Raw genomic sequence first — 26,063 nt, forward strand, 5'->3', positions numbered from 1 at the left:
CCCTCCCCCATCAGCTTTGCAATTACAAGTCATCAAGCAGTCATTCCCATTGATGGTGCAAGGATACTTGACCTTGTGCCCACTATGATGGTCCAGGAGGTTGCAATTGATACTAGCATCCTCCAGAACCTCCCAGGTGATATGCTTTTAGCCCCTTCTACTTTCCTGCTGCTGTAGGGAATAGGTACTCCCTACTAAAGGGGTTTAGTTATTTTATCTTTTCTACTGTAATTTTTGCTTTGATTTACATTAGTGAGACTTAGCCTACCTGTGTGGCGCACTTTTGGTAGCTTAGTCAGCATTTTTGCCCACTAGTGTAGGTCTAGAGTACACAAATAAAAAAGAAGAACCAGACTGTGAGACAGCAACAAGTAAAGACTGCAAGTGAAAGACTGCGACAAGCCCTCGTTGAGGCACCCCCAGATGACCTCCAGATGACATTATTCACTCATTTCCCCACTCCATTCATTCTGACCAACTCCAGTCCCTCCTTCACCCTCTTTTCTCAATTCCAAGCTCAGAACCCCTCTGGGTCGAACTGGACCCAATTCTATCAAGCCCCAGGAGTCCCCTGCACTCCCTAGCTTCACTATATACCTAACTTACAACTGGAGCCCACTGTAAGGGGCTCTGCTTAGCTTGGATCCCTTCCTCCTCCTGCCTGGATTTTGCTTTTTGGCAGGTTTTACTTCGCATTTTTAGCCCTCTGGAGTCGTAGGTCATCACCTGCATTCGTTTTTCACTCATAGCCAGTTGTTTCGAGCTGCTCGAACCCTCCGTCAAGTTGTTTTCAGGCATTGGGCCTTCGAGGACCCTCAGGTCGCATTTTACCCTCTTGAAGTCGTTTTTCCAGCATGTCTTCAAACTCCTAGCACATCGTTTCATCGCCTCCTGCCCAACCGTTTGCAGTGCTTCTGGCCACATTTGTGTGCCCTTGCCCCCCAGAGCCCTCTCCAGTCGTGTTTTTGCATTTGGGACCCCTTCAAGTCACTTGGGTCATCAGTTTGGTTGCTCTAGGCCTTTTCCTGCCATTTTCCTGCCATCTTAAGTCATTTATCATCGCCTGCACTCGTTTCACAGTCCCTAGGAGTTGTCCACACCCGTTCGAAGTCGCACCAGGTCACTTTTTGGCACATTACCCCCAGAATCGCCCTCCCCCCCTCCTCCTGCCAGAGTTTTACTCTTGGCAGTGTTTCTGGCTCACTTTTGGCATCTTAGCACTGCAGGTTGCTGCCCCAGTTGCCCATCATTAGTGGCACTCAAGGTGGCTTTGGAAGTGCTCTGGAATTGCACTGCTGCTGCTATAAAGTTTGACTCTGATGTGCCAGGCCCTGTAGCACTGCTTGACTAGCAATACATGGTAGTTACTTATCCTGGAAGATACATATCAAATAACATATCAAACTTGTATTAATGCATTGTACATGATTGATAAACATCTACCCATCATCCAAGAGCTACCAGATGCCCCAGAAATCTGTCTGCCAAGATCTGCTCAAACAGCTGGACAAGACTAGCCTTCATGTTGTGATAGCAAGGCTTGAAAATGCATGATGTGGAGTTGATGGTAGCAGCTCAGAATCTATGTCAATGTCACTGAGTTCAGGCTCCAGCTCCCCTACAACTCTCTTCTTCATCACTCTGCCATCACCAGTCACTCCAATCCTGTCAGATTTTGAATCCAGCACCTCCAATGACACAGACTCCACAGCTGAGCATGATGGGTGTTATGCTTGGCTGCTAAATGCAATCATGGCTCTCAGAGATGAAGTAGAGCATGCATGTATCCTTGAGAGACCTGAGATGCCAATGATGTGGGCATCTCAGCTGTGCCTCCTCAAACATTTTGCAGATCATCAGCCCCACCTGTTTTGAAAGTGCCTTAATGTAGACCCACCAATTTTTGATCACATTCTGGATCAGATTAGTGGACACATGATATTCCAAAGCAATTCCAAAAACCATCAGCTGGCAGTTGCAGTCCAGTTGGTGATCTTCCTTTTCTGCACAGGGCATTATGGAAATGTGGTGTTGCCTGAGGATGTAGTGCAGTGGGCCAGTGTTAGCGTTGGCTCAGTTGTCAATTGTACAAACCATGTGATGGTAGCTATACTGGATGAGCACAATAGATTCATCAATATTCCATCTGAAGACTCACAGGAGATGGAAAGAGCATGGGTTTTCACTGAGTCATGCACCTGTTCAGCCTGGAGGAATGGCATGTTTGCCACTGATGGTTCAAGTATTCCCCTCTTTGAGAAACCACATATCTTCGGGGAAACATTCTATGATAGAAAATCTAGGTACTCATTGAGCTGCCAGGTGTGTACTCAAACACTGAGTGTGAACAGCAGAAGAAACTTACCAAGATAGCTTATTGTTTTGCCACACAATCTTCTTGTCATGGACTACAGACTTGGACATCCAGGAAATGTCCATGATGCATGGGCCTTCCAGGGGACTCACATTGCTTCAAACCCTATGCAGTTGATTCCACACAATCATTGGATGTGGGTGGACAGTGCATACCCATTGGAGACATGGTGTGTTGTCCCCTTCAAGAAACCTAAAGGTGGGAGATTATCTCAAGATCAGAATGTGTATAACAAGTACCTTTCAAAGGTATGCACCTAGTTTTGCTGCAGTACATGAGCTGACAGCTATGGAAGATCCACATACAAGTTGAACTGCATTTGCCACCTTGAAAGGGTACTTTCAAAGCCTCCATGAAGTGCACCTGAAAATCTGGACAGAGAAAGATATGAAAGTCACAATTTACTGGGTGCATTGTTGCATCATCCTACACAACATGATCATCCAGTTTGAGGAGGAAATGGACAATACGATTGAGTGTTCATCTGACTGGGCAGTCAACAAAGGAAGCAGCCTTGATGATGGGGATGGAATTGCTGTGGTGGAGGCTGTGGAGACTATGGGTCAGCAAGTTCAAGAAAAGCTATTGGATCAGTTGTTTCAACATCTCAGACAGGAATGAATCCATTAATGGCAGTTGTGGGAGATGGTAGTATTAGCAAGATGAAAAAAATACATTCACCATATGTACATCTTGCAAGAGAATAGCAAAAACATGAATACAATGCAAGTACATAGTGGGAACGCACCGGAGATGGATACAGTGGGGAAGTGTGGGTAAAAACTTGGCCATGACAAGATAAACCTATGCAGCAGGAGGGGTTGTGTCTGAATTGGCCTTCATGAGTTTCACAAGCTCAATTTTGAGGCAAAGCATCTTTGCATCACTGTTGAAGGTGATCTCCTGGGCCTTCATCAGCTGGATGTTGAGTTTCTTTGCCTCCAACTCCAATTCCATCTTAGTTGCCATTTCCACCTGCTCTTTCATCAATTCCTCCTTCCTATGAAGATATTCCATCTTGATCATATAGCATGTAGCCTTCCCAGAAGAAGAAGAAGCCACTAGCAACTCAGCTTCATGACTCAAGTTGATGACCTGGTCTTGAAGCTGAGACTTGCCACATTTAGTTAGTGTCAAACTTGGCTTTGTTGAACTTGTCTTTGATGATGAGTCCCAGAGGGACTGGCTAGGTTTTTGGGAAGAGCTACTGGAGGAGTCAGATGTTGTCATAGAGGCAATACTTGCAGATGAAGGAGGAGGGTGAAGATATAGTGAAGACTGAGAGAAGGAAATTCAGCTATCTGATGAGGGTGTATGACCCCTTCACAGGAGGGAGAACCTAGAGGGGAAATGAGTTTCACTTGGCATTGAAGGCCATGGTAGCTAGCAATAACTTATCAGTAAAATTTCATTAATGTTGCTCTGAATGAACATGAACATACCTTGTCACCCTGCACAGATGCAGAGTCCATGTTGATGTTGGGGTACTCATCACCACCAGTCTGCTCATCCCCAAACCCTGGCATTGCCTCATCAAACCCAGCTCCACCATCTTCTTCAACCTCATTAGTGACTTCACCACCAGCTTGAGATGGCATGTCCTCCTCAGCTTCCTCAAGTTCCCCCACTGTCCCCCCCCACACCCATGCAATCACCTGCAATCTCAGCCCTGGAACCCAAAATGTTCTTCATACCAAGTGTCTTGTTTTGGATAACTGCTAAGAAGCCCTCTGCATGGTTTTTGTTTGGCTTGGAGTTGAAGGGCTTGGGATTGAACAATGGGTTCCCCTGCCAAATGGAATGTAAGTCGTCATACCAAGGAGAACTGTTGAGAACAACATCTGTATGTACACATAAGCCCCTGCATTCTTGTACATCAGTCATGTAACATACCATGAAGGTTGGTGAATTTTGGATGGCCAGGTATGATGCCTTCCCCTGACTGTTTGAATTGTGCACAGCACTTTCAATAGCTTGCTTTCAGCCTAGATGATCATTAGTGAATCCTGGGTTTATCAGATGATTGGAGACTCACATATTGAGACAGTTGCCCACACTGACTTGAAACTTGGTAGCACTTGCTGTGTACATGTCCTTGTAGACACTGTCATCCTCAAAAACAGCTTGGGTGATCATCACTTGGACCTCCTTCTTGTTGTGGCCCACCAGTCTCTCAGTCAAAGTAGATGATAATGATGGGGGTAAGTCACCTGAGTTTTTGTCACTGAAAAGAATCCTGCAGTTAGCAGGATGGCTAAGAAGCCACTGGACAAGTATTTTGGTATGAGGAGTATCCCAATTGATGTTTTTTGGCTGGGTACTTTCCATCGAGGAGTCAGCCTCTGGCTGCTTGTTGGATGCTGGGCCCTTCCCTTTACTCCCACTCCCAGGTACTTGTGAGGATGATCCACCACCAGTAGTTGCAGTTACAGAAGGCCTTCCTTGACAAGCTTGTCCACTTGATGAAGCCATGGGTTTTGATAAGAGTGACTGCAGGTGAGCAGACCATCAAGGGTGTCATTGATAGGGAGGCATAATTTTCAAACTCTGTCATGGCATTGCTCTCAAATTTGCCACTTCCAGAGCACTTCCAGAGCACTTCCAAAGCCACCTTGAGTGCCACTATTGTATTCTCCACCCTTTGGCACTGTTCTGAACTGCTCAAGTCCCTGTTGAACTGGCTTTGAGAACCCCTCAGTCTTTCAGGGTTGTATCTTTGCTATTCATGCTCTCATTTTTGCCTCCAGCAGTCATCTTTAGTCATGCTGAGGCCCTCCCACTCATTTTGCAGTTTTTTTTTTCAGTCATTCTTGGTTGCCTCCAGCCATAGGTTGCCTCCTCAACTACATCACTAGTATTCATGTCTTAGTGTTACTGGTCAAATTCTAGCCTTTGGGATCATATCTGGGTGGTCTGTGCCCCTTGAGTGCTTGAGTTCATGTTTTGGCCCATTGACTTGAGTATTTCCACTTCGAGCTCATGTTTTCACTGTTTGTGCTCACTGTCTGAGTCGTTGAAACCTTTGGGATTGCATCATAGACCTTTGAGCTCACTTCAATCCCTTGGTACTTATGTGCAGCTGTATTTTCCCTTCAGCAAGAAGGCCTGAGTTCTCAGGAGACCCACAGAACCTTCGAGACTACTTCAATCAGGTAGTCAGGTACTGCAAGGGAAGGGGAGTCTTCAAAGACAAGGCAACCATCCAAGTTGTGCTTCAGTTTGCACCTCCAAGCTCATTGAAGCTTTGGTCACACTTTGTCAAGCCTAGTAATGGTGAATGGGATTGATTTGTAGGCCTGGTCATTGACCCCATGTAGTCCATTTAGTCACAACATATAGGTAGCCTGTGTGCCAAAATGCCAACACTTATATAGACCCTGTGATGGGCCCATCTAAATAGATTAGCCATGACACATAGACAGGCCTGAGGGCCTATAGTGAGAGCAACATATGTACAGGCCCATAAGTGCAATTCCACAACATATGGGAGGGCCTGTGGAGGGTAAGGATGCTGCAACATATAGACAGGCCCATGACCAAGTAAGTATGCTGAGCTACTGTAAGACATGGATGGGCCCATCCATGGTAGTGTGCACCCCAGTCACAATATCAGGATGGGCCCACCTATTGTATCATGAAGAAGGTTGCAATATATGGATGGGCCTGCCTGTCATATGCTTTATAGGGTCACAACATAAAGAGGGGCCCCTCTATGATAGATTACAGAGTTGGCAACATATGGAAGGGCCTGTCTTTGGGATAATATACCCCTGTCACAACATATAGACAGGCCCATCCATAGCAAGATGTGCACCTGTTGCAACATAAGGACAGGCCCATCAGTAATATCATTGACAGTGTGACAACACATAGACAGGCCCATCTAGTAAGATACACCCCTGTCCCAACATAAGGATGGGCCTGTCAATAGCAACATGTATGCCTGTCACAACATAAAGACAGGCCCATCAGTAATATCATTTACAGCATCACAACACATAGACAGGCCCATCCAGTAAGATGCACCCCTGTCACAACATAAAGATGGGCCCATCAGTAATACCATTTATAGTGTCACAACATATGGATGGGCCCTTCTGTAATATCATTTATACCATCACAACACATGGGCAGGCCCATCCATAGTAAGATGTACCTGTTGCAACATAAAGACAGGCCCTTCAATATATATCATTTACAGGGTCACAACACATGGACAGGCCCATCTAGTAAGATGCACCCATATCACAACATAAAGATGGGCCAGTCAGTATTATCAATTACATTGTCACAACAGATAGATAGGCCCATCTAGTAAGATATGCCCCTGTCACAACATAAGATGGGCCCATCAGTAATATCAATTACATGGTCACAACACATGGATGGGCCCATCAATAGCAACATGTATGCCTGTCACAACATAAAGATGGGCCTGCCAGTAATATCATTTACAGTGTCACAACACATAGACAGGCCCATCAGTAATATCATTTACAGTGTCACAACATATGGAAGGGCCCTTCAGCAGTATCATTTATGCAGTCACAACATAAGGATGGGCCCTTCAGCAGTATTATTTATATATTCATAACATATGGATGGGCCCTTCAGTATCTTTTATATTGCCATAAAACAAGGATGGGTCCATCTAGTAAGATCCACCCCTGTTGCAACATAAGATGGGTCCAACACCAGTAGCACATATAGTGTCACAACATATTGATCAGATCACAGCAAAATATTGAGGCAAGCATCCCAACATGCTGTAATTTTCCAACAGGCTGCAAGCAGCTTGCCCACTATACAACTCTGACCTCATCCACCCCAAGCATGAATACTATGCAACACACATCTAAAACCCCCCATGGATGGTGAATGGAACTAACAGACTGCATTGCATCATACATGAAAGCCAGATTTCAAGAGGAGGTATTCAGCAGACCTCACACCCTTCCAGATATATTGATTCCATTTCCAGTGTTATGTGAAGTGGATCACATATTGTCAGTAATCTCACAGGCCTATCATTGCCCAAGTAAGTCCATCATAATGGTGCAATGGAAGTTTTCATCTTTCTGCAGTCAACATTGGGAAAAATTGGGGTGGAAAAACCTGCAATGCAGAAGCTGCTGAGAGATAAACAGAAGTGACTGAGCTGTCCATTCTGGTGACCAACTCAAATACCATCTGCATTTGGTATTTGCCAGATGCCCTCAGCCCAAAAAGAAGGGTAAGGGAATGCAGAATCTCATATTCTACTGACTTAATGCAATGGCAGGCTGACATATGGAACCACCTTCATCTTCTGAGGGAACCACTGTGGGAGAGCATAAAGGCTTCCCCACAGGCATGGCAGATGGACAAGTCGTATTTCTGCAATAATGCTGAGTTGAAAGGCACCATCAACCTGTCACCCACATGGTTTCAACAGGGTCATTGGGTGGGTGATCATTTCTTTCCTCATGAATAAAGTGCTCATCTGTCTTGAAGCCCCAAAATGGCTTCCTGGAAGCCTCATGGCTGCTCAAATCCAGGATGGAAAACACTTCTACAAGGGAATGGGTCAACCAAATGTCTGACACCAATGCCCTGTTATCTGCAATCCTGTATGTCATCCATCTGTGAATGTATGCAAATGGCAGGGAAGTAGTGATCTGCCTTGGTGAACAGTCAGAACAGTGGGTGGATTCAGATATGAGCTCCATACTGTCAATATGGAGCTCCACATATAGCAGCATGTCCATGATGGTGGATCAGGCAACTTGTTACCACAGGGATAGTTGCAACTGGAGAACTGTTGATTTAAAGCTGCAACCTTTAATGTGAGATTTAGTAGGCAATGTGGATCTTGTATTTTATTAGGATATGCTGGCTCTTGAACTTTGGATGGGTGGTGTTGCCAAGATTTTGCAAATGGGTGGGTGCTTTGACATCATAGGTTGGGCAGGTACTCAGAGCTAAAGGGTGTGCATCATAAGCTGCAAAAAACATAAACCTACTCAGGCCATCATGCAGATGGGCAGATTGTCAGACATCACATGGATGGGTGGGGGTTCAGACATCATGTGAATGGGCAGTATCTCATAAATGATCAACATTCACAGTAATGTATATTCAACCAACTCCACAGTCAAAAATATGTAAACTATTGAAGTGGCATGCCCAACAACCTGCACAATGCCCACCACCTAGCATAGAAATGGTCAATTTGTCAACCCTGACCATTGAAAACATTGGCATATTTCCAAATATTTTTGATGCAGTAGTTTACCTGCTCCTTGATATGGCCATCGAGATGGTCTGCAATTGGCACCTCAGGCAATGGCCATAAGCCCTGGGCCATCATCAACTATTTGCAGCAACAAGAATAAGTGGCATACCTTAAAAAAATCCCAGGCTGCAGAAAACAATCCCTTGCCTTGCAATCTTTGGGAATCTGCTGTGTATTCCTCAGAACAATATAGCCACCAAGGGAATGCAAAGCCAGAATTGGGATCAGCTGCATGTGGGGTCCAATGCAGGATGATGGCACTGATATTGTCAATTATGCAAAATGTGCTAAGGGGAATTAGCTGCATTTGATCACAGAAGCTAACCTCATCATCTTGGTGTCTGAGGTACACATGGTAGCATGCTGGGAGGGGAGGAGTATAACTGGCATGCACACCATCACCAGAATCAAGCTATTAAGCTGATTCTGAAGGAATTATGTATCAGTCCCACATTGTGAAAAATTGATGTGAAACCTACCAAGTCCATTGCTAGGTTTGCAAACCAATGCACAGGCCATCCCACAATATCAGCAGTCTGCTTCAGATGTACAGAGGCCACCTCAATCTGGCATGCCAAGTAGGGGATACCCATCTCTACCACAGACTGGCAAGATGGGTGTGATTGGCTGGTGATGAATGGCTTGGGACAATTTTCAAAGGTGGAACACAGATAATGAACAACTTCCATCAAATTGAGCATATTGACGAGTTGAAGGCCCTGAGAGGCTGCACCATACTGGTCCCTTGCAGCTGTGCCAAATTCTCTCACAATGGCATTTGCAGCCTGTGCAAGGTGCCTATTGAGGGTGGGATCAAATGGTGTGTTGCTGGGAGTGGTGTGTCCATGATAGCGAGATACCACAGCATGTAAGGTGCACAGGACTAAAATTATCAATGTCAAAGGTCTATCAGATTAAGCTCATGCCCATACCTTGATTGCAACATGGAACAGGTGCCAATTCCCATTGTTCCATTTGAAGAGATTGCTGTGTGGATGGAAGTTCACCTACATAATTGATGGATATCACTGATCACATGAATAGAACCAAGTAAATGCCCACCATTGCATATTTCCTTGAAAAGATCCCTCATCTCTGATCATTTGGGCATGCCAAAAGTCAAACAGTTTGCACCATTGTCCTCATCTGCTGCCAAGTCAAAAGATTCAACAGGTACATTTGAATTTACATCCATCATCTTGTGTGATGGGCATCACTCTCTTTGCTTTTCGGCCTCATACCTGGTCTTCGAAAGTCCTTGCACTGGGGGCACTTTGAAACAAGTGGGGGAGGCATTGGTTCCCTCATATCCTGCAATCAAGCAAGCAGGTTAGTTGGAGAATCAGGTCAAGGAGATCAGTCCCTCAGATTTGATGATTCATGGGTGATGGGCAGAGGAGATGGTTCCCACACATTCTGCAAGTCTGCCAGAAAATTGACTTGCATAGTAATGTCTTGTGCAGGTGTTGAAGACCCATCCATCCTGTTTAATTTCTCATGTGTGACTGGCAGTGCCAATGGTTCCCATGCATTCAGCAATTGCTCAAGTAGATCTGCATTCATACCATCCACTGGGGGAGCAGTTGGTTCCCATTCATTCAGGAACTGATTCATCAAGTTGTTGTGTGGATCTATTACTAGAAAATTAGTTTGTTCATTAGCTTGAAGGGCAATCATGCCAACTCACCAGCCATGATTCTGCCCTCTGCCAAAGCAGTTGGCTCCCTTTCCTGCAGGAACTGATCCAGCAAGCTTTTGCATGAATCTATAGTGAAAGAACATTTGTTGTTTAGCTTGGAGAGAAATCATGTTCACTCACTGGCCACAATATCCATGTTCAACCCCACCATATCCACCCTTCCACTTGAGACAATTGGTGGAGGGGTTGGCTCTTGCAACTCACACAGTTGTACTAGCATCTCCTCCAGATTTTTGGACTGCTTCACATGGGAGCTAGATTGCCTTGGCTCAATTGGTCTTACATTAGCTGTGGATGGCTTAGGTCACTGGATCCAACAATGAAGACAACCTCACCTTAATGACAGAAATGAACTTGGTGGGACTGTTCAGCAGACATATTTGATGATGATGGGTTCACTGATAGGTTGATGATCAATCAAGATTTAAACTTGTAGGAACAATGGCAAGAATATCATTCACACCATGGGAAGCAAGGTTGGACAATGGCAGATGGAGCCAAATTTTGGGTAACAGCAATACATGGGAGATGAGCAGCAATATCTCCCTACATAGATAGCTACCAGTTGCTTCCACATGGCCAATACATAGACCTGTCCCACTCAGCTCTCTGCTCAATTGTCCTGCTCAACTGTCCTGCTTAACTATCCCTGATATCAAAGATGCCTCTCACAACCACCATGGTGTCATGAGCTACTGTACATGCTATACACTTGTATTCTAATGTGTCACACTGGGCTAAGCCCTCTATAGACCATACACAAGTTCCAGAAAAGGTTTCTGCTCTGACTGTTTGAGGGATTCGACAACTACTTCTGCTTCTGATTGCTGCCTGTTTGCTTGTGCAATCTCTTTGCATCAGGAGATGGAATATCTGCATCTGGCCTTGCAGGGGCCTTTCTGACATGAGGTGACTTCCAGGTGCTCCCAGGGATGCCCTGTTTCACATTCATGGATGCTGCATTGGTGGTCACAGATCCATTATGGTTGGACTTGGACAAGTATTTGGCCCCAGGTCAATGTCAATTCATGTCTGGCTCACTTGATTCTGACAGAGCCTGCTTAATATACAGCACAAACTTGTTAGCCATAACAGCTGATTCAACATGACCAAACTTGCCTGGTGTGTGAGCTTCAGGGTGGATTTCAGCTTTCCACCTTTTTTTCTGCTCATTGACCCCTCCTCAGTTGTGTGGTCAGTGAAAGGAATGCTCTCCAATCCATCTTCATCTGCATATTCTGAGTGGTCCTGTAGTTCAGTTGTGTACTCATTCCCTGAGTGCAGGTCAGGGCTTGCTGCGAATACAAGTTACAGTGGGAAGCTCACTATTCAGGGATGTTGCCATTTTCTTTGAATTGGATAGAGTGGGCAAATAAGTGTCTTCATCAGCTTCATCATCAGAATCATGGCCATTGCTTTCCTGCCCATTATAGTCAGTTAGTGCTTTATTTTGCAGGCAATGCACCAGGGTCTTTACATGGGCTGGAAGTGCAGAGAGCCGCTCACTATGGGCACCATCAGCTGGTGGGGGATTTGAGCAGGAACAAGAAGGGAATGGTGTCTTGGCACAGTTTTGCCTCCTGCCAGATACCTGAAGACCAGAATTGCATTAGTGCTGATCTGTCATGCATGAAAATCACACATGGCACACCTTTTTAGTGGAGGGACCATCTGTTCCAACATTGCTCACCTCAGCCTTGCTGTGATCATCCAAACTGTCATCCACACTGTCATCCACACTATCATCCATGCTATCATCTGCCACTCCCTCTTCCTGTGCTTTACCCTTGCCCTTGACATTTTTCCTTCCAGCATTCTTTTTGCATTTGGGGGCAGGTGTCTTTCGGTATTTCCACTGCCTCACAACCTGGAGGGGTGCCAAAGTTCTATCCACTGGTGGCTACAGCTTGCCAGATCAATCAATCCATTTCTGAAATCCAATCACATCATTTGGATGGGATTCCTGTTGCTTGCACCAAAAGGACAGCAGCTGGGTAGCTGTTGTTGTGCACATGTGACTTGGGTTGTGGTCAAAGGTAAATCCTTCAGGAAGGTGGCAGGCTGCTATCATTTCTGCTTGATGATGACCAAAATTCTTGAATGGCACTGCTGATGAGGGATTTCCACATGCTAATCCTGATAGCACTCATCAGAGATTGAGGACACTAAATACTCTGGCCACTCACAGTAGTGAGCAGTCACAAATCTGTGAACCATTTTTTGTAGTTGGTCCTGGCTAAGGCCTGCAATTTCTCCTATCCAAATCTCTCCATCGGCATTTTTCACCAATTTCATGGAGTCAACCTTGCTGGTCCTCATTGCTTTGGCTGCTGTCTTTTTCTGAGCACATTCAGGACTTGACTCGCCATCATGCTCAGGCAGTGTTCCTGGTTCCTCAAATGTTTCCCCAAGGTACTCTCACCAGCTTCCTTCCAGTGTGCAGACATCATTGAAGGGGATTCCATCCACAATTTCATTATTGAAGTCCATACTGTCATTGCATGAGTCTTACCTAGGCCTAGAGGAGAACATGGTGGAGGGACTCCATGGAGTATGATGTGGTATGATGTATAATGGTGTATAATAGATGGTTGGTTACTAAGGTTTTTCACGCCCTTGTTTGGTCTCAATGCATTTCAGTACTAGTGTGGTCATGCCAAGGAATTTGTTCAGACCTCTGTGAAGCAACTGAAATATCCAATCAGGCTGATCTCTTTGACAGGATCCTGCCTAAAGGCAGATTAACTCCCAGTTTGCATCTGGGCTGTCAGTTGGCTTGCCCAATCACATCCATACTTATATTGATACCAAACATCTCATTTCACCTTCATCAGCTAATATAGCATCCAAATTCACCATCATAATCCAGGCAAAGTGCCCAGGTAATGTTGCAGCAGGAAGGGAATGTGCAGGCAGGGATTGAGCAGTAATAAGAAGGCAGCACCATGCATTGTGCAAGGCCAGTGTAGTTGCATTTGTATTTATGCCCTGACATGTGTTAAGGTACTGACATCGATAGAGCTAAATGATAAAGCGACTTGCACTAGTGGTAGCATTTCTAACAACTGACCTCATACTGTGAAATCAGCAACCTCCAGATGGCCAAGGGAAGCACTCAAAAGGGTATGAGAATGATTGGTCCTACCCTGGGCCATCAGGTGAAGCAGCTGCAAGTCAAGACTTGGAGAACTGGAGGTAGATATAGATCATAGAAGTCACGATCAAACAGCCAGATCCAACAACCCCTGTCCATTCTCCCTGATCCTCACCATCCAAGCATTCAAGGTCTCACTCCCACAAGTACTTTGATGCATGGGCAGATTCAGCCTTCAACAGACATGAAAGCATGAGCCCACCAGTCCAGCAACTGATGTTACTGCAGAAAAAGGAATGCAGCAGTTCACCAACCTGAAAGTGGACTTCACATGGTGTGTCAGATGCAGAATGATTACATCTGTGAATGGGTTCCACAGAAGGGGGAGTTCTTGAAGATACTCCTGGAGCTGGAAGCCTCCCCAGAGCCAAGGAACTGCACCTGGTGTGGCAATGATGGGGTATACAGATGTCCAGATTGCTGGCATCAGCCCCTATTCTGCACAGAATGTTGCCAGAAGAGTCATGAGAGCCTGCCTTTCCACAGGATCCAACAGTGGACAGGGGACTTCTACAAGGAATCTGCCCTCCACATGGTGGGAGATCAGTTGGTTTCCCAGAATTACATTCACATCAAGACCCACAGACTGGTGTTCAGTTGCACCTAGGACATGGCAGAGCACCCTGTCCCCATGCAATTGCACAAGCCCAGCAAGCAGCAGGTGAACCTCTGCCCATGGATGATCAAGAATGGGAAGATGTGGAAGATATCAAAGAAAACCCAAAGCACCTCTGTCCTCCAGCAGGGTCAAGATATCTCACTGTCATGGATGTCACAGGTGTTCATTTCATTGTAGTGAATTGGTGTGAATGCAAGACTGCAGAAACCCAATGCATACAGTTACTCAGAGCCAAACTATTTCCCTCAACATTTGAGAAGCCAAGCACCGCATTCACATTCACAGTTCTGGATGACTTCCTGAGGGACAACCTGGAATGTGGAATGTCTGGTATGAACTATTACAGCAAGTTGCACCAGATCACATCCAGTGTGTTTCCACACCTTGTTCCAGTAAGATTTGGTATTTTTGTTCCAAGTGTTGGAATGTCTGAAGGGTCAATCAGGATAGATACTGTGAGCTTCTATGGGTTGCATGGAAATGGCAATACCTCAAGCTACTTAAATGGAATGTATTCCACAGGACAACCAGGTCAGCAGAGAAAGGTGGTGTCAAGTCTGGGCTTACTCTGACCAACTCCGATGCTTGTTGAGGTCCAGGGAGAGGTTCAGGAGCAAGTCTGATGGAAAGAGTAGAACTCCAACTGGCAGAGTGTTGGCAGGAACAAAATCTGCCAAGGTAAGGGTGGAGCAAAGTGAGGGTGTCAGGTTTAGCTCATGCACTACCCCCTTGCATGATCTCAGCCCTCATATTTCAGAGGGGGAGTACAGATGGACAGTCAGAGGTAACTCTGATAGGCAGAAGATGGAGGCAGAGGGAGTAGGAACTACATTGATATTCATACTGAGGAACAATGGAGTATGATACATGCTTTTATACTACCATGGAGGTACAGTAACTGGAATCACCACTGACATATGGAGACCCAGAAATTTTCAAGTAAAACTTCCTAGATGATGAATGAAGGGTAGACAGAGGGCATATGAACAGGTAACATAGAACATCCAGAAAAGGAAACAGTCCAGGCACTGGACCATGCAGTGTGTGTGCTGCAGAGTACCTGACTGCGACCTGTCAGGGAGGAGTCTGAAGGTAGTCACATGACCCCTCAGAGAACAGTCCATTCAGTCTGGTAGGGGAGCAGTGCAACTCCAACAGCAGCTGGAGCAGAGATGGCTTGTGACTGACGGAAGTTGGGTGGAGTTGGTGTGTTAGTGAGTGAATGACCAGTGGAAAGGGGTGTGGAGTGAGTGAGGACCTAGGATGAATGCATGACCATGACAGGTGGACTGGCATTATTTTGTGCAGCATGCCCCAGCCTGGAATAAATGTTAATACTTATGAGGATTTGGACCAGTAAGTGGTTCCAATAATGCAATCCTCATAGCTGACCTTCTCCAGCTGGTGGTTCACCCACACAGTAGTAATGGATGGAAACTTTAAAGCAGAACACATGCATGAGTGGAAATCTGAAGATCAGGTGTGGTTGATGGATGGACTAGGTTATATGGTGACCAATCCGCACTACATGGACTATTTGAAGGCCACTCCACATATCATAGAGGTATGAATTCATTCAACCCATGCAAAACATGATCTGAGCTCAGGCACAGAAATCCACCTGCAACAACCACAGAGCTATCAGTCAGGCAAATGCAGCCTGGGGAAAGCTTCATGCAACCAGAATTGGGGTGACTGCATGCACATGGCATGGATGCTTTTATCCACATTGTGTTGTTGACTTCCAAAAAGGAGAAAGGTATGAGGTTGAATCATTGATTTTGACACCCACTGATGGTGCTGCAGACAGTTGAACATGGACTACTCTTTGGCAAATGCATTGGGATACAATATGGAAGGGATCAAACAAGTGGTTTGCTTCTACAACATTAACTGCTCCTACATGACAAATCTGCAGAAGTGTGTGGGTTGAAGTGAGATGATTGATATCCTGTCATCACTTCAGATTATCCCTGGAATTGGCATATGGTATGTGCATGGGCACAAGAAGGAATGTTATGCATGGTATGCCCTGCTGTTCATCAAGGGGGCTGGATGGGTAGATGGAGAAATCATTGAAACATTTTGGTCTGTCCTTAATGTGGCATCTGCATCTGCATGTGGGATGACCTCACCACACTGCCAAGAACTGCTGGATTTCCAGATGAATGATTCCAACTTCATGAAGATGATTTGGATTGGTTAGTCTGAGGATCCACTTGCAGTGCACTCTCTGACATCCAAGATTAAGCAGATAGCCTATCATGGAAGCTCAAAGCAGCTCGAGCAGCAGTGCCATTGGTGAGGCAGGCATATATAAAGCTAGATGAAGCCTTGACTGCAGAGCAGTGAAACAGCTGTGAATGCAAGAGATTCATGCACTGCATGATCATGTTGACAACCCATCTGTCATGGACATCTTCAAAGTTCAATTAAGGGCAGGTATGGTGTCTGCCTTTTTGGATAAATGCAAAATACTGACATATCATGAGAAGTACCAACAGTGCATGCCATCAAACTAGCATTATTGGAGGAACCAAGACCCAGTGGAAGCCTACATGGAGCAGCTAGTTGGCTAGCACATGGTTTACACTTAGAAGAGGCCATAACCTCACTTCACATGGACAGAAAGGATGTTGGGGAATGGGCATCAGAATTGAAAAAATTGGCTATGGCATGCTGTGCTGATCACATTGCATCTGAACAATTGGGTTTTATTGTGGATGCCACAATTTACTTGAAGCTGCACCTTGAAGCAGGCTCCAACACTTCCACCAGTGAATCTGTACAGCAGACCACATTTCTTGACACAAATTCAGAGCAGGATTATGCTTTGGATGATGGTTGGCTGGACAATGTGGGGGATGAGTTGCCCACTGTGAGTCAAAGTGTGGTTCAGTGGTGAAAACCAACCAAAACCAACACAAAAGACAAAAAGAGTGAGTGGTGGTGTGCCTATGTGGTACCTAGATGGTAGAACCTGTTCTTTGGGAGGGTTTTTGCAAGCTACAACACTCAAAGATGAGTGCTGAGGGTTGGGGGTGCTCCTGATGAAGAAGGAGCAGGAATGCAAGAGAATGTGATAGGGTAGACTGCTGTCAGCCTACAGAAGGATGGATGATGACTTAATTCAATGTCCTAAGCTGCACTGAGCTCAGGGAGGGCTTGGAGTGAAGTATATTGATGATAGACAAGGATAAGTGAAGTAGATGATAGTTAGACCCTTAATAAAGTCTCAACTATCAAAGCTGCTGAATGAATTACTGAGTGATGATAAAATGTGAGCAAGAGGGGCTCTCTGATGTCTTCTTTTTTTGCTACCTAAGTACAGTGATTTATATACAGTACAGGGGTGTTTCCCTTGGAAAACAAGGTGCAAATCCTTTCCAATTTTGGAAGGTAAGATCATGTGGCTGAGCACTACAAGTGAGTGTGGGAATGGTCTTGGTATCTGCAGAAATGGTGGAGATATGTCAAAAACTGGAATGCTGTACATGGGCACTTAAGAATTTTAGCCAGCACTTAACTCACTCCCTTTCTTTTTCTCTGGCACTGATGACCTGTTCTTGTGTGAGGGATGACTGCCAACATTCCTGGCTGTCCTTCTTCACATGAGGGCTATGGTCTTCATCTCCATTCATCAGCTGTATCCATGTCCACCTCACCAAACACCTTTGGTGTGTGACACCACTTCAGATGGAACCCTGGCAGGACTGCAGGACAAATTGCCACTTCCATCTGCTCTTGGCATTGACACATGTCGAGCTCAAGTGCTTCAAAATCTTGCAGAAATGGAGCTGAAGCTTTGCACAGGTCAAGCTAATGATGTGCTATATGGCCTCTATCTTATGTTGGCAGACAAGGTGGCTGTCTTTCGGGGGGTGGTGCACACAGCTAAGAGCTATTCTGTGAAAACTTGGGCCTGGGATATGATCTGTGCTATCAATGTCTCAGTAAAACAACAGGCCATGATTTATAATTGATGCAGAGATGCCATGGTTGTACTTGGTGCAGGTGCAGATATCTTAGGATGTTATCAAGAGCTTCATAAAGAAGACCTGGCTGGGCAGACAGCAGCCTTCTCCCAAAATGCACAGGAGCACCATGGAACCCATCTTCCATGGTTTTGGTTGATCAATGTCCCACAGGACACAGAATCAAAGAGTTGGATGTCTGAATGTATGTTGACCTTACTGTTCAACAGTGCTTTAAGGTTGATGAACTTTCTTCAATTAGTTTATTGCATTCATTGGCTGTGAGCAAAATCCCTCAAAGATTGTTGGGAAGAAGAGGAAGAGCTCATAATATCAGAATTTCAATGGGCTATAAGTTTCTTCAGATTTCAAGCAAAAGAATGGCATAAGATACAGATGGGAAGCAGCACTATTGGAGCTCCTGGGGTGCAGTGTTATGCAGCAAGGCAGAGGATGATGTATTTGAGGTTGGCTGAGCATGCCATGAATGTGACTGATATTCAGTTTGTTCTGGAGAAAGATTTGTAGTTAAATGTTAGCTTAATGTGAACCTGCAGTTTCCATTCCCTGCCCTTGCATTCCACCCTGTAGCTGATGGGTGGGTCAGTGGGTACTTTGTGGGAAATGTCCAGTGGCAAGCTAGCCCATTCATTCACCTTTTACATGTTTTAATTCCATTGTGGATATGTCTGGTATGACATGAGTATGTATATTGTTTGTATTGAAAGGCTCATGCATCCATGGGCTGAGATGAATGGCAACAAACCATTGTTGGGAAACAGAATATTTATTGCTCACTACTGAGGGTGAATTGGTCACTAGTGACTGGCTGAATGCCCTTGGTTGTATTTCCATCTGTGGAGAAATATTTATCTGCTCATTTGTCAAGCTTCCACCGATTGAAATACATTGGCTCCTGCAATAGCAGAATGCAACATTTTCCCTGAATTGAACCTTGCAAATCTCACAATCCACTCATTTGCATGTGTCCCACCTGTGGGCATACCTTGGATCCTATGTTAGTGCAGTGAGAATATTGCTTTGCATTTGCATGCAATGACTGATTGCTCTCAGCCTTGCATCTTGCACAGTCTGCTCATTTTGAAGGGTTCCTTCTATCAGGATCCATTGAATGCCATGTTAGCAGGTCAACACAGTCCATATCAACCTTGCATATTGCACAGGCCACTCATTTGGAAGGGTTCCATCTATCAGGATCCATGGAATGCTGTTTTCACAGGCTGACATCTTTCTTTGCATCATTATCCTATTATTAGCTGTTATCTTGTTTTGTAACTCTCAAGTGAATGCTGTAAATAGCATAGCCTGCTCATTCACCAGGTGTCTGTCTATTCAGATTCATCAGCAGCCATATTAGCAGACTAAGACCATCCTGCTATCTCATTTTTTAAGTTTCAAGTTAACTATTCTATGTCAAAAAGCCATGCATTTGCTAAGCTTCCACCTATTGGGATACATTAGCAGTTGTTTCAGTAGAATGAGATTATCCTTTGCAATTCCATTGGCTGTCTAGCCATTATTGTCTTTTTGTCACTCTTAAATAAAGGTTGAATATGTGATGCAGCACAAGTGTCAATTAAAATGGAAATACAAAATGACATTGTATGTACTGTGGAGGAGTAAAATGATAGATGGCCTCATTCACCCTGCTGTCCTATCCACCCTTGTCTCATCTGCCAGAGGCCCTAAGAGATCAATGAGATTGTCACCCAATGCTCATCCATATACCTGAATATGCAGAGCCTCTAGCTCATGAGCCATCCTGTCCAGTGTCTGCATGGTTTTGTCCTGTTGTATTTGGACATCATACATTTGATCCTCATAGTATTGGCAGTGGGCCTCAGCATCGTGGAGTCATTTTTAGGAAATTGCTATCATTCATTTGGAAATCAAGTACCTCCTGCAAATGGGGAGTAGCCATGCCTCCAGCAGATGGGGAAATGATATTCAGGGAGGACCACAAGGTTTCCATGATCTCCCCATCCACCTGGCCAGCACCTACAATGAAATTGGGAGCATATCATGCAAAGCATTCTGTGTGGTGGCCATGAACATGCCACAACCCAATGCCAGGGCAGATATGCATGCCATCCAGCATGGATATATAGGCATTGGCATGTAGCTGTCATTCTAAACCTTTGCTATACTGGCAGTTAATATCATAGAAATGTATCACTTGCTGGCCAGGGACTGTGCCATCAATTTCCTCCTGTGGCCTCCAAAACATCTGCACCTCTTTACTGGCCTTGCAATCTTGCAAAGGATACAGAGGATCAGGTAATCAGTCAACAGATCTTTGAACAGTTTGACATCATTGTATGACTCAAGACTCAAGTGCAAGTGACTGATGCCAGATGGATGGATCTCTTGCATCATGTGTGTCACAGTAACTGTAAGGACCATCACCTGTCAATGCTGCGAGGGCTGGTGCTCTCTGACCCCTGTTGTCTGGCAACTGACTTCTTGCAAGCACCTTGGAGAAACACTGTGCTGGTCACACCTTGACGTGCTGTGCATATGCATTGGAATTTGATGTGCACTCAATCTCAGTCAGGGGACCTCAGGTCCTATCTGGTCATTTGCCCTGCATGGGATTCCATAGCTGGGCGTCCACTGTCATTGCCTGAGAAAATTGCTGTGGCTACTAAACTGAAGACTGACCATGCATGAAACAGGCAGGAATGTGCTGGGCTGTCTGACAAAATCAAGCTTGCCATTGGAATGGAGGTGATGGTCACCTTTAACATCTTGACTGACCTAGACATGGCGAACAGTGCATGAGGCCATATTGTGGACATTGTCCTTGACCCCAGAGAATGTGTGCAACCTTCTCCATCACATCAGATTGTGTTGCAGTATCTGCCTGCTTTTGTCCTGTTAGAAATGAAGTGCACCAAGGTGGGGCCCCTCCCAGGTCTGCCATCAGGAGTACTGCCTATCATGCCTCTTTCAAGAACTTTCACCATCATGATGACTTCTGGCAGCAAGTGTACAGTGACACGGATCCAACTCCCTATCACACCTGCATTCACTTTCACTGATTACCATGCACAAGCACAGACAATCGAGTACTGCATTGTTGACATTGGTTCCCCCCCCACAGGCAAAATCACCCCATTCAATGCCTACATTGCTCTCTCCTGTAGCTGTGGTCGGGAGAACATTTGACTGCTAAGAGACTTTGATGAATGACTATTTATGCAACACCCCTGTGAGCACTTGCACAATGAGGATCAGCAGCTGGAAAGGATGGATGGTGCAACTGAAGCTTGGTGGGATCTTATTGACACTGGCACAGATGTGTATCATGGAGGTGCTGTGGCCACACAGCTTGTGTAATCTGCCATCTGGATCTCTAATCTTCTGTGTACAAAGATGTATGTTATATGGGGTTGTAGCACCATGGGCAGTGTCATGGGCCTCTAATCATCTACCTGCAAAGACACATGTTTTAGGGTGTTGTGGGGTTGAATATTGAGCTCGAGTGCAAACATGGTGAACAAGGTGCCTGCCATGCGAAACGACCTTATTCTAGTGTAATTACATAAGCATGAAAAAGCGCAGCCACTAATACTCCCAAAACATGTCCTCATTTGGCATGTGCCTGACATCTGACACTCCCACACACTGCCCTCATTGCCCCCAGCCTCCCTTCCTTCCTGGGCTCCGTCCCTGCCCTGTGGGCATTGTATATGATAGTTAGATGTACTATAAGTGTATTAGACCATAAATGAACGCTTTTCTGCCCATCCTAATGGGCCTAAATGATTGCAAAGTGGGATAGGAAAAACAGAAAAAGCGAACACTTTGTTGATATATTGGACATATATATCTATTTATTGTGTCCCCTTGAAGGGGCCATGTGTCCCTACAACATATCAAAAGTTGATAGGTTGGGATGGGGTGCTTCAAGTGTAGTGGCACAATTGCCTCCTCCTGTGTTACACCCTGAAAAATATTTTTCTGGGCTTTTTGGCACTGGTAATGTAATCTGACATGGTGTAGTGGTCATAATAAGTGTATTCACATGTAATTTGATCATCCATGCAGTGTCTGAAAGGCTCTGAAAAACTGGAAAGTATCTTAGGGGCTAAGACAAAAAAAGTGCTTGCATTTTTGATATATTTGACATGGGCACTTAAAAAGGAATCAGCTTGGAGGATGGCTTTATACCTACAACATATCAACAGCTCATTATGTGGGGCAGAAACCTTGAGGTGTTGTGCCATGATCTCTTCCTGCTGGTATGTAGGGGTTTCATCAGGTTTTAGGCTGTTTACTGCTATTCTGACTATCTAGGCAGCACTAGAATACTTATTGGCAGTCACCACAATATTCCCAAGTGCATATATTCAGGGGAGAGCACCATGGAACTGAAACAATCCTCCAGGGGAAACACAGCACTACCATCCATTGGATACCACACATGGTGTGGGGTGTGCTATTTCATCTTTTTGATATGTTTTGAAAGTCTCCACAATTTTTTGCACCTTATCCCATGCTCTCTGGAGGATTGTTTCAGTTCCATGGTGCTCTCCCCTGAATATATGCACTTGGGAATATTGTGGTGACTGCCAATAAGTATTCTAGTGCTGCCTAGATAGTCAGAATAGCAGTAAACAGCCTAAAACCTGATGAAACCCCTACATACCAGCAGGAAGAGATCATGGCACAACACCTCAAGGTTTCTGCCCCACATAATGAGCTGTTGATATGTTGTAGGTATAAAGCCATCCTCCAAGCTGTTTCCTTTTTAAGTGCCCATGTCAAATATATCAAAAATGCAAGCACTTTTTTTGTCTTAGCCCCTAAGATACTTTCCAGTTTTTCAGAGCCTTTCAGACACTGCATGGATGATCAAATTACATGTGAATACACTTATTATGACCACTACACCATGTCAGATTACATTACCAGTGCCAAAAAGCCCAGAAAAATATTTTTCAGGGTGTAACACAGGAGGAGGCAATTGTGCCACTACACTTGAAGCACCCCATCCCAACCTATCAACTTTTGATATGTTGTAGGGACACATGGCCCCTTCAAGGGGACACAATAAATAGATATATATGTCCAATATATCAACAAAGTGTTCGCTTTTTCTGTTTTTCCTATCCCACTTTGCAATCATTTAGGCCCATTAGGATGGGCAGAAAAGCGTTCATTTATGGTCTAATACACTTATAGTACATCTAACTATCATATACAATGCCCACAGGGCAGGGACGGAGCCCAGGAAGGAAGGGAGGCTGGGGGCAATGAGGGCAGTGTGTGGGAGTGTCAGATGTCAGGCACATGCCAAATGAGGACATGTTTTGGGAGTATTAGTGGCTGCGCTTTTTCATGCTTATGTAATTACATAAAATGCGGAGGAGTGGGGATTTGTGGGGAGAAACTCCCAAGGGGAGGGGGTGGGCAGATCTCAGATCTGCACTACTAGTATACTGACACATCACTATGGTATAAGGGAGTTAGGCAGTCTTGCATCACAGTAATGCTACAATTATCACACTTTGATGCATCAAAATGATACTATAGCCTGGGATGTTGAAAAAAGCATCTCAGTTTTCAGGGTGCAGTGACCTTGTAAACAAGGTGATGACCATGTGACCTATGACTGAACAAACTGCATGAATGTATGACTGCATGACCTTTGGACTGCATGAATGTGTGACTGTGTGACCTATGGCCAAATGAACTACATGACTGCAGTGTCTGGTGTCCTCCTAACCAACAATACTTCCTAACTTCAAAGATATGTGCTGCACATCCATGTGACCACTGGAAAAAGTTCCAACTTTTGGCCATACAGAAGTGCAATTGTCCAGCTTTCTATACAAAAGGCAGGCCAACCAAACTGAGCCCAAACCCCCCATGCATGTCACTAGATTATTAAGACTTTCCCTTGCATGTCCTTGGGAATGTCAGTTCCTAGTCCTGGGAGTACAATCTTGCAGTCTGTAGTGACTCTCTTGTACTCTTCATACTCTTTGACTCATATGAGAAGCCACCCGTTGAACTGCTGACCAAGGTGGGCAATCATCTTTAGTGCCTGGCGATAGTTATCTATGTCCAAGGAATGTTGCCAGGCAACCCCACTACTTGGACCTCAGAGTTGATGAATCCACAGATGCACAAAGATGTATTTCTGTGGATTGTCCACTGAAAGATCATCTGCAGCCATGAATGCCACTTTCCCCATCCCTGATACCTTTGCACAATATGAGTCCTCCCCTTTGCATGGCTTCTTGAGACTTTCCACAGGGACGATGATGCATGAAAGCTCTAGACATTGGTTCATAAACTTGGGCTGGCCCTTGATGCAATTATAGACTTCCAGAGTTCTTTCCCAGGGCAACTTGACATCTAATTCCCCAATTCATGTTTCCAGTTCTTCCCCATCGAGTGACAGAAGGTTGGAAAGGGTCTACTCATAAACAGAAATGGAAGCTGGCAGACAACTGTGGTATGACAATGACTTCCCAGACCATGTGAGCACAGTTACCTCGCAGGTATGGTCTACAATCCCCTCCAAGAGATGGCCAAGAGCATCAGCTCCTTCACCATACTGTGGTATGATATTGGACTGGAATATGCCAATAAGAGAATATGCAATATCTTCCTTGACCATCACATTGTGTGTCAAAGCAAGATGGAGTTTTTCATGCACCCTGAGATTTTCTGGAGAGAACATGATGATAGTTTTCTGCAGAATCCTGATAGCAACTGCTAGTTCTTGCTTGATTTCCAGAGAGTCCTTGTGGTTCAGGACATTATTGCTGAGGTATCATTTCCACTTGGAATCATAAAAAAGGATGATCTTCGGTGAGAGAAGCTCTTGCAAAGTCCGTGCTTGTGTCACCCATTGACTGTGCATAAGGTCCCCCCACTTGGACAGATGCACAATGTTGGCAAGGAATACGAGCATGGCTGCTGAATTTGCATACCAGCTGTACATTGATTTAAGAGATTGATTGAGGATGAAGGTATTGGTCTTGTCGATACAACAGGTATCCGACCATGCCCAGCTGTAACCAAGTCTGTGTGTTTCCTCGCAGAAATTATGCAATTTGTTATTCAGGGGCTTGTCTGAAAGGTTCCACACAGATTTGACTGCATTGACATCCTTGAATAATGGCTCCTTCCCTGGGCCCTCAGGGTAATTCCATATATGTGAGAACATGACATATCCAAAGAAACTTTCAACCTCTGGTCAGATCTGCCCCTTGTCCACTTTTGTCATCATGGATGAAACAAGTTTTTTGAACCTCAGATCAACCTTGAAGCTATGCTTCCACTCAGTCTTATTGTAAAGGCAACCAGTAGTAACATTAATAACAACGAGGCACATAGTGTAGTCACATTTTGTCACAACACATGGGCAGCCTGTGTGCCAAAACACCAACACTTATATGGACCCTGAGATGGGCCTGCCTAAATAGATTAGCCAGTACACATGGACAGGCCCAAGGGACTAAAGTGAGAGCAACATATGTATGGGCCTGTAAGTGCATTACCACAACATATGGGAGGGCCTGTGGTGGGTAAGGATGTTGAAACATTTAGACAGGCCCATGACCAATTAAGTATACTGAGTTGCTGTAAGACATGGATGGGCCCATCCTCATAGGTTACACCCCTGTTGCAACATCAAGGTGGGCCTGCCTATCATAACATGGAGAGGGTCACAACATAAGGACAGGCCCATCTATGATTATAATACAAAGTTGGCAACATATGGACAGGCCTGGGAGTAATATCATTTATGGTGTCACAACATCTGGACAGGCCTGTTCATAATAAGCCATACCCCTGTCACAACATAAAGATGGGCCTGTTGACAGTAAGATGTACTGCTGTTGAAACATAAAGACAGGCCCATCACTAGAATCATTTAATAGAGTCACAGCATAAGGTCAGGCCTGTCAGTAGTATTATGCAACATATG

General features: G+C 45.0%; 2 protein-coding genes across 2 annotated transcripts; one reads left to right on the plus strand and one right to left on the minus strand.

Moving 5' to 3' along the window:
* Positions 1 to 7,282: 7,282 nt before the first annotated feature.
* F5J12DRAFT_786086 (uncharacterized protein) lies at positions 7,283 to 8,315 on the plus strand (the record flags this gene model as incomplete). The annotated part of the gene is made up of 7 exons (XM_051743368.1): positions 7,283 to 7,306; positions 7,397 to 7,412; positions 7,585 to 7,607; positions 7,656 to 7,817; positions 7,868 to 7,983; positions 8,020 to 8,199; positions 8,240 to 8,315. 7 exons carry the CDS (start codon positions 7,283 to 7,285, stop codon positions 8,313 to 8,315), a joined length of 597 nt encoding a protein of 198 aa, XP_051595807.1.
* A 16,227-nt stretch (positions 8,316 to 24,542) lies between these two features.
* F5J12DRAFT_726832 (uncharacterized protein) lies at positions 24,543 to 25,304 on the minus strand (the record flags this gene model as incomplete). The annotated part of the gene is given in 2 exon segments (XM_051741751.1): positions 24,543 to 24,894; positions 24,913 to 25,304. Coding segments are annotated over 2 exon segments (744 nt in total), but the record flags the coding sequence as incomplete, so codon positions are not given.
* Positions 25,305 to 26,063: the final 759 nt, after the last annotated feature.

This window comes from Pisolithus orientalis, assembly GCF_024613125.1.
Source record: "Pisolithus orientalis strain OTSU chromosome Unknown F5J12scaffold_48, whole genome shotgun sequence".
Taxonomy (NCBI): domain Eukaryota; kingdom Fungi; phylum Basidiomycota; class Agaricomycetes; order Boletales; family Pisolithaceae; genus Pisolithus; species Pisolithus orientalis.